Here is a 9,439-nt window from a genome sequence, read left to right on the forward strand (position 1 = left end):
ATACCGTTACTAGGCGGCAACACTTACCGGTAGCGGTAACCGGTGTTTTCCGATTCAAAATTTAAAAATACAAAAATCAAAAAACGGTTACCGCTATAATAAAAACGGTTACCGCTACAATAAAAACGGTAAAATCTACAATGTAAGCGGTAAAGTGAACCCTGGGGACAAGTGAGGGCGTCCATGGATGCCGCATGGAATCGAGGGAAGTTTTGGCGCTCTGCTAGAAGGCCAAGCCATCATTTGAGCAGAGTTTCTGGAGCAAGAAAACTGCCTGACCTCGTGTCCTCACATGGGCACAGGAGGGACATGACAGTTCAGAGTCTGGCAGGTCTGATCAAGGCAAGCACTGATGAGTTTGGTCATGACATCAGCCACAGGAGTACACAGGGCCAGCAAATTTGGCTGGTCATATATCTTATGAACGGGGACTGGAATTGTTCCTTTCAAGTATGTCTGCATTCCTTATTTGTGGCAGTAAGCGTGTTATTTTTACAGTTCCTTATTAGCAACATCTTTTCCTTTACAATGATGAAATAAGTATTTCAGTACATTTACAATGGAGTTGGTTTTGTATCTTCCGGTGAAAGATAAGAATCGGTATCTGTAGTCGAGTATTTGTGGTGTCTCTATTTGCTGCATGTATCCGAAGCACCCAGCTTCCTGCCTGTGTATTCAGTCCATGAGCTTGTACCTCTTCTCTTCAACACCGGTGACTCCCATTTGTATCTCGATTATGGTATGTAGTGGCATCTGTCGACGACAGATGGTATTAGTCCAAATTTGCACCATTTAGCATGATTGTTAGTACACTGTTAATACATCATTGAAGGAGAATTAGAACACCAAAAATGCTGTCACCTCTATGTCTGGAACTTCTCTCAGAGGCCTGTCAGCGAAATATGCGTACAGTGCTCGCAAGACAGCCTATCAAGGAAAGATGGTTCACAAATCACCGTCTCTGCACACTGATTTTCATCATCAATCGTGGCAATTTACCTGGTGGGATATGACGACCACTGGTGCCCGCTGGCGTTCTAGCTCTATGATGACAGGTTCCAACCTGAGGGTCATCACGACATTAGCAGTTAGGCTTTAGTAGAAAATTCAAGTAAACCTATAGATAGTCTGGCTGAATGATTATGCACTATAGTTTTAACCTCTGTATTACGTCGAGGTAAGACTCTCCACGGGGGTAGCGATATCTAAGCTTGTCCTTCCTGCGTGACCTGGTTGCAACAAGGGTTCACAGTGGCAACTTCAGATCCAAATATTTGGTGCTGTACAATAATGCAACTTTTGCAACACGAAAGTGTATAAAAAATAATGATTGCTTAATTTGTGCAAGACAAAAAATAAAAAATAACACATAGGTCTGACACCTCAGATGAACAACTACTGAGGGATGCACAGTGGCGAAGCCAAGGTCAATTTGACCCTGGTGCACTCTTCACTGCAAAGATGGAAGCTAGTATATTTTATATGGTAAGATTTAGTGATCTATTAAGAAAAATAAATTTTTACCATGGTGCATGTGCACCAGGGAAAGACCACGTAGCTTCGCCCCTGGGGATGCACACAATGCCAATGAAAAGAATTATTATACGTACTCAAACTCCTCAGGCATAGTTTTCTTTATCTCTTCATACGTCATCCCATCACAAACTCCAGAATTGATCTCATCAAGAGCACGCCATTGTATCTACAACAAACAAAGTCAAGCAATGTCAATGTGACTAACTTGCAGGAGTTCTGAAAGATGACTCCTAGACTGGTTAATGAAATACCTTTGGGAATCCAACTATTGGACTTGCTGTCAAAATTGTTCTCTGAAGGGTGCTGGTCCATATCTAAATAGTTGGATAATAAAAATTTAAAACATTTCCCTTTGTCAGCCCATGTTCTGATGATTTAATCCATTATTCAATTATGGGAAATTACTTACAGTTGCCGTTTTCTCAGATTTGAGACGCTTTTCTATAAAGTTTGCTAATTTCTTTGAATAAAGCTCTCCTGCTTCACTGAGTGCCATTGTCAGGCAGTTAAAAGAGGAATTTATTAGCTCAATACAGCAAGATATTTCCTATAAGATCAACCCATATACATGCTACTTTCTTATGGTGTAATAACTGAAAATTACAATGAATTCTAATATTTTACACGCCAAACTCAAAATGACATACTAAGTGTGGAAAGTATCATATGAAGGAATCAGGTTGAAACTTAGGGAAAGCATACCTTAGGACTGTATCACCACCAACTCTTCCTCTAACATTATGTAAACTCTCACCATGCCTGGTAAGCAAAATAGGCCGTGGTGTAAGATGAGAGTTCACCTGCAGTTGCATAATATGAGCATTTGTTAGAACATGCAGATATTACGCCTACTCAGAAAGTGCAAGCAAATATTTATTGTATGAGTTTAGAAGTACATACCAAGAAAAAGACAATCCGCCCAGGAAGATAACCACTGATATTATTTACCTGGGTACAAGGTCAGAAAAGTACGAACTTTCAAATGAAGAATCAGTAAAGAAAACATAGCATCTCAAGTTTCAAAAATTGAAACATATTATGACAAAAATCGACTCGTTTTGTGTAAATAACTTATCTAAATAAGTGCTCATTCTACACAACATCGAATGCATGTTCAAGTATTTCCAGAGGTATTTTCAATTAGAAAAATTGTACCTATACCATTTGACCCTTCTGCCACTTAGGGATGTAAAAATTCATAGGGTTGACTCATGTGCTGTCTAATATGCAAAGGCATGGAAGAGTTTACCTGTAACTGACCACCCTGCCCCTTTACCATGTCAATCATTTTGATGTAAGAACCTTCCCCCACTGGCTCATAGACCTACGAGAGGAATGCTACTTCATTCAATACTAAATAGTTCACCGAACTCAAGATTTTTACTGTTGACAGTATAAATAGTTGAAACCTTCTCATAATTCATCAAACGTTCCTTGAAGTCCTGCAGTCCAGCTTCATAATCTGGCCTGCAAAATTTCCACAGTATTCAGGTGTGTGTGTGTGCGCGCGCGCGCGGGCATGTGTTAGGCTTGAGTTTGTGTGTAAGTCTGGGCATGTAGGTTGTAACTTGTAAATGTGTTTCTTTCCTCTAATGAAATGACACACAGTACTCCTGTGTGTTCGAGGTGTTTTTTTACTTATATCTAGGAAAGGGTAAATTTTTGGAAACTTACTGGTCCGCATAGTCAGGACTTTGTTGTATCTTCAGCCGTATATTTCTTTCGATTATGCTGGGATCATTGCATATTGTCTCCAAAAATATAATCTGCAGAAAATGACTTCAATCAGGAAGAGAAGATCAAGATCACAAATGCAAGGTGGCAATGTACAAAATGCATCAATGCAAATGATTAAATTATTCAAAAAACACTTCCACATTACCGAAGTATATTCTGCTGACCTTCATAGATGTGAGCTAATTTTAGCTCAAGATTTATTAAGTAAGACAATATAAAAGACTCAGTTGATGTGAATACGAAAGCTATCAATTACCTTACAATTACCTTCAGCCATTTCCATTAGCATACATCTTCGTTTTCTTGTGCTGTTGGTTGCATCAAATATACCAACCTAGAGGCAATTTGATAGTCAGATTGAGTATTACATTTCATTTTTCCAAGCAGGCTATACGAGTACGCAACACCAACTTACCTGACCTCCACCATGCATCCAGTCTATCATGTCCTCCATTGCCAAAGCAGCCACCTGGCAACATGTATGCCAGAAGAATAATGTAGCAAGTTGCAAGTAATATACTGAAACAAAGATACAGTTAGGTTTTACTTAAAATTCTCCTTCTAGGGGTTGGTTGTCACAAATTCACATCAGACTTCTGCAAATGTAGGATGCTAATTTGATATTCAGTCATTGGTGGTAGAACATTCATGAGAAGAATCTAGGAGCAAAAAGTAAGTTCGAAAACTATAGCTAATGGCAAAGTGTAATTATATTGAAAAAGAGGTAGGGGACAGATTGTACTGAACATAAATTACAGATTTGAAGCATTTAAACCCTACACTATGTTTTTATAGAAGCCATTAATAAAATTCCACTCTTACTCCATTGATTTGTAGCTCAAGATTACCGGGGTAACTAACAATATCCAGTTTAGAAGAAAGAAGGTTTTGAGAAATTTCACAGCACTTTCAGAGAATACAATTCAGTTCCAGCAGGAATATTGAAAAACACATGTGTTCCAGATAGGGCCTGATATCTTAATCCTTAAGTAAAGTAGGCAGCTATGATTACCAAAGTGCTGTTCAGAGGGGGCCAGTGAAAAGATCGCAATACATCTTTATTGAAAACATAGAAGAGCATATACTGGAAAAATCAAAAGATGGTCCATGATGACACCTATTTTGAGCGATGGTAATAGTATTTTGAAATACTAAGTAGGAAAATGCACAGTAGTCAATAAAGCGTGCTAACCTCATTACGTGCCTCAATACCTTCAGGATTATCATCACGGAAAAAATCTGCAGCCTGAACCAATAAAAACACAAAAGTGTTAGAAAACACTAGAACAGGATAGTATTTTATTGACATAGGCTCAAATAACAACATTGAAAAATTCCAGTGAGACTAGCCTTATCAAAAATCTGAAAAAAACGACAATAACTCAGAGCCAAAGATGTAGCAGAACATACAATGACGATTGTAGAAAGCATAATGACTATAATATGGTGGTTTTTATGATTTTCCACTCCCCTAAGAAAGTGGAAAGAACTAAAGATATGCCACTGCTGTGCCAATGACATGAGGGTCTTGGAACCACACATCCATAAGACATAGAAGTGGCATGTCCTGAAACTTAGCTCATGGGAGTGGCTATGCCCTAAAAATCCATAAAATGAAAAGTCCATGCATTAACTGGGCCGACCAATATGAGAACAACATTAATCATGGTTGTTGGTGTATATTGAGCCCATGTATAGAGGCCCGTCTAGAGGCCCATGTATAGGAACTATATATCCCAGCCTTCTAGGGTTTGGAGGAATACAAGCAATTATTCTCTCCATCAATGGTGACGATAAATATGAATATGGTGACTTCAACCCCTATAAGCATCCCCAGCTCATGCTGAAGTCGTGTTAAAGTTATTCCTTTAAAGTGAACCTAAGATAGCCACGATATGACCTGAACAGCTTTAATACACTTCAGTAATGTAGCTAAAAAAACTTGACATGCTTTTTTTCTGCCATGGTAACACTTTAAAAAAGCATAGATCGTATATATTCCACTAATAGAACTGCAACAAATCATAGTTGTTACCAGATTTGCTCCATGCTTCAGACGGCGATACTGCACATACATTTTCAACAAAATAAAGGTTAGTTGAGTTTGAAACCAACAAAAGTATACATATTAACTATGCAAGCCAGTCTATCGGAATAAGAATATGATTACCTTCCCAACATTGAAATGTCTAGTTTCATGACCTAACCAACGAAGGTATCTTGTAAGCTTAACCGCAGTGAAGGTTTTACCACGAGCTGGCAAGCCAACCTGATTTGGGAGTAAATATATTCAGAAGGAGATCCAACTTTTGGAACAAGCATTCAATAAAAATTTTGGAGTATGTTCAAGCGGATAAAGGTTTTGAACACAAAGGTGATTATGCTCAGCAGCAAAACAAATATACTTTGTCAAGGGGGCTGGCAACTGCTGTTTTGGGATAGCAACTAAAGGATATTTAGATTCTTACTTCACTGAATACTCTGTTCAAAAATACTGCATACATAACATTCCTAATTATTTTTTCACTTATATGCTTATAAGGGCAATGTTTCAGTCCTGGGCAAAAAGCGCAAAATTCATAGCGTACTAATGGTCCTATAGACAACCACCCACCAGTGTAATACTACTAACAATACTGCTTATTGAGTTGCATGCACCGACCAGTTCAACCCAAAAGCTTAAGCTGATGGGGAGAGGTGGGCAATTCACTTTATATTCCAACACTCTCCCTCACGTGGAGGCTCCCTCGGGCCTCAAATGTGGAATAGGAGCAAGCAACAATTATTTTATTTAGTTGCGCTAACCAGGATTCGAACTCGAGATCTCTGGCTTTGATACCATATTGAGTTGCATGCACCGACCAGTTCAACCCAAAAGCTTAAGCTGATGGGGAGAGGTGGGCAATTCACTTTATATTCCAACACTACTCAAGATTCAATTTAGTGTTCCATAGAAAACCGCTCTGTTTTTTTTATACCTTAAAACCGCTCTGTTTATATCCATCCAAGCACTAAAAAGGACATGGTAGGTACCAAAAATGCAACAAGCAGCTTGTCTTGTTGACGAAAAGATCACAAAGAAACACTAAACATTCAAATCATATACGAGATGAAGAACGTTTAAATTATCACACAATCAACTATTTACCAAAACAATGGCAAGCTTCCCGTCCTCCTTTGACCCATGCAAGCGATCAGCTACAGCTGCAGCTGCAACAGCTCCTGCTGCTTCTGGCATGGTCTGTGGAAATGTCAACAATAGTCAAGAAGAAAAATACAAGCTTCATTCTGAAATATTTCTTCACATCAAGAATCATTTAATCAGTTCAACTTGAGAGTTATGTGGATTTACATCTAATTATCTCTGTGAGCCAATATCATTATGTCTATGCAGATTAATGCCTATTATCTATTCCTTTTACCTACTATTAGTAAGGGAGAATGCTGACCTTTGCTGATCCAAAACTAAGCCCAGATGCCAGGGAGCCTGCGCTGGTTGATTTTGGAAGCTTAGGAGAGCCAACACCCCTGTCAATGAACAGGCCCTTTTGACCATCTGGCTTTTGCAGTGGTGTAAAGGTGCCAACTGATTTTGACTCAATGAGGCCAGAAGTTTGCATTTTCTTAGAAGAATCTGTTGCCCAGGGCCCAATATTCTACAAAAGAAATATGTTAATTTTCAATACTGTTATGATTTACAGAAATTCAAAATATAGCTATACCAAAAAAAAAGAAACATGTGATAGAACCATACAGGTATCAAATGTATGTAAGCGAGAACAACTTATAATTCATTGTATGAAAATATACCAACTAAGACCAGACTAGTTCCATGATGGTAGGAGGATAAGTTTCAGGTATAGAGCTTAAAAACTGTCCAGATAAGAGAATGGACAAGAAAAGAAATTCAAGATAAACATATGGTCCTCAGTAATTGATGAACCAGACTGAAACATATGGACTTTATTTATATGAAAAAAATATATCAATAGAAGACCAATATTATACACCCACTTCTCCAGAAAACAGCCGACCTTTTTGTGGTTACTATGACCATCAAAATCCGCAGAAACATTACTTGGACCTGCAGAAACACTACTTGAACTCTGAATCCCATCACTAAGAAGCGTATCATTTGTCCACAATGCACCAGTGTGAATCAAGGAAGCTGGAGTTGCAGCAAGGTTTGCAGCATAGTCATTTGGCGGTGCAGTTGGGGTCGGAACAACATAATGCTCCAGGTCAAGTTCCAAAGTAGCCGCTGATCCTTCCTGTAGAAAGACAGGAAACAGAAACCTGAGAGAAACCACAATACAAATTAGCCTGGCATCTGCATGTAATTACAGAGATAAGCGTGTGGATAATAGTAGAGAAGGACTAGAAAAATAAAAAGGAGATATTCTGTTTGTAGGTCTCAGTCTATAAGCAAAGTACCAAGAGGGTTGGGAAAAGACATGGGAGAAAAAACAAGTGATAAAAAAGGACCTGCTAGCATTCTTGCTATCAAATAAGATGCCATTTGGACAAGCAGATATACCCTTTTAGTTGTATGGCTTTAGAGAATTTAGGATATTGATAAAGCAGTTTATGCATGTTGTACGAAGATCACACAGAACTTCGCAGCCACATGCATCCACCAGAGCACCACAGGGAAGCATGAAGTATCAATCACAAATAGTCTCACCTCAGTTCCATGAGTGGGTGCAACATTGATACTAACGTCAGGGATTCCCCGGACTCTGGAAGGCTGAAAATTTTCCTTGTACACCCTCCAGCTCGCGGCGAGTTCGAGCGGCGACACGATGTCCGCCTTGTTGAGCACCCTGAACTCGAGCACCTCGTCATCCCCATTGAGCTTGAAAAGTGCTACCCTCACATCACCCTCGAGCATGCCTCCAGTGAGGAGGCGTGTCGGGCCTTCCTCAATGATGCACGGGGTTGCTGCTTCTTTGGGCTTCAGCAAGAATTTGAAGCCCAACGTTTCTACAGCAACGCCCACAAGTTGAAATATTCAGACCAGTTCATGGAGCAATTTGCATAAGAGCTTGACAGTTCCGTTTCCAATTTTATAAAAATATTCTGTTCAATTGAAGTTCAGTGTTTCTACAGTAGCATCCACAGGCTGAAATATTCAGAGCAACGCATGCAGCGATTCATAGCTCGACATTTCAGTTCCTAGTCCAATCAAACAACTCATTCCCAATGTACGAACAAATGGGATTCAGCATGGTAGTCGACAAATCTAATACCCACGGAAAACCCAAAATGTCAAACAAAACTACAAAAATGTAAGGAAACAACTCGGAAACAATCAAACGAACACTAATACCCAATTGAAACCATAATGATAACTCCATAGAACAGGACATCCACGCACGAGAGGCAACGTACCATGATCCGGTGGCACGACGAAGCTGAGCTGCCACATGGACGCGAGCTCCCTCTCCATCGCGAGCTGCATCAAAACCAAACCGCAGCAACTGCATCATTCCCGCGGCAGGAAAACAGAGGCGCGGCAAACAGAGCAGAAGCGCTCGGGGGCCGTGCGTGCGTACGGCGCGGGCGGGGTCCCAGGAGCCGATGATGGGCTCGGAGCCGAAGACGTGCGGGACGAGGTCGCCGCTGATCCGCGCGTTCTCCATCCTGAGCGACACGTAGAGCTGCGCCCCGCCGTGCCACGCCTCCGCGGCGGCGCCGCCCTCGCCCGCTTCCCCGCCGCCGCCCGCCGCCTCGGCGCCGAGGCCGTCGATGCTCTTGGACCCCGACGTCCCCATGGCTACCAGCACAAGCGGGGCAGCAGCACTAGCGCAAGCACCAGGCGTGCGGGTGTGGAATTGGGGTGGTGGTGCTGGTGGAGGAGGAGGTTTTAATGGAGGGAGGCCGTCTGGATTGGGGCGAATGCAACCGGGAGAGCGATGGGAGTGGCGCAGTGGAGCCAGGGAACTCGGAGTCCGCAAGGAGCGGGAGCGGGCGGGGCCCGGCGCGGAGGGGATAAGCAGGTGGGGCCCGCCAGCCAGCGTCTGCCTCCGCGTTGCTGCGGCGGCGGCTCCGCCGCGTCTGCGCGGCGACCGGCTGCGCCCGGCTCCTTGTTCTTTTGTTTTTTTTGAGATGCTTATGTTCTTGTAAATTTCTTGCAGGGTTTTCCAATATAAGAAAGAAAGTACTA

The 9,439-nt window shown here is 41.5% G+C and overlaps 1 protein-coding gene across 3 annotated transcripts; it reads right to left on the reverse strand.

The window, feature by feature from the left end:
- Positions 1-418: 418 nt before the first annotated feature.
- On the reverse strand, positions 419-9,214 carry LOC120667301 (6-phosphofructo-2-kinase/fructose-2,6-bisphosphatase-like). Of its 3 annotated transcripts, XM_039947403.1 has the most exons (23): positions 8,829-9,203; positions 8,665-8,728; positions 7,958-8,256; positions 7,308-7,544; positions 6,723-6,929; positions 6,422-6,514; positions 5,444-5,542; positions 5,309-5,338; positions 4,466-4,519; positions 3,689-3,742; positions 3,530-3,607; positions 3,211-3,302; positions 2,946-3,003; positions 2,786-2,860; positions 2,437-2,484; positions 2,239-2,336; positions 1,946-2,021; positions 1,788-1,850; positions 1,611-1,702; positions 1,161-1,229; positions 1,000-1,063; positions 862-927; positions 419-753 (listed from the first exon to the last, which is right to left on the reverse strand). In XM_039947403.1, exons 1-23 carry the CDS (start codon positions 9,045-9,047, stop codon positions 676-678), a joined length of 2,313 nt encoding a protein of 770 aa, XP_039803337.1. In that variant the 5' UTR covers positions 9,048-9,203; the 3' UTR covers positions 419-675. The 3 variants fall into 3 exon arrangements, 2 of the variants coding, with proteins under 2 accessions (XP_039803337.1, XP_039803338.1); XM_039947404.1 differs by lacking the exon at positions 862-927 and having other exon boundaries at positions 8,829-9,206; XR_005672136.1 differs by lacking the exons at positions 1,788-1,850; positions 1,946-2,021 and having other exon boundaries at positions 503-753; positions 8,829-9,214.
- Between the last annotated feature and the right edge of the window lie 225 nt (positions 9,215-9,439).

The sequence above is a fragment of the Panicum virgatum genome, chromosome 3N (assembly GCF_016808335.1).
Source record: "Panicum virgatum strain AP13 chromosome 3N, P.virgatum_v5, whole genome shotgun sequence".
In the NCBI taxonomy this organism is placed as follows: domain Eukaryota; kingdom Viridiplantae; phylum Streptophyta; class Magnoliopsida; order Poales; family Poaceae; genus Panicum; species Panicum virgatum.

Bases quoted from the DNA above. Each gene is read 5' to 3' on its own strand.
- LOC120667301 (XM_039947403.1), bottom strand. From the start codon at position 9,047: ATGGGGACGTCGGGGTCCAAGAGCATCGACGGCCTCGGCGCCGAGGCG. The intron at 8,729-8,828 runs GTACGCACGCAC...GTTTTGATGCAG, and splicing joins CCTGGGACCCCGCCCGCGCC to CTCGCGATGGAGAGGGAGCT. The intron at 8,257-8,664 runs GTACGTTGCCTC...GCGTTGCTGTAG, and splicing joins CGTCGTGCCACCGGATCATG to AAACGTTGGGCTTCAAATTC.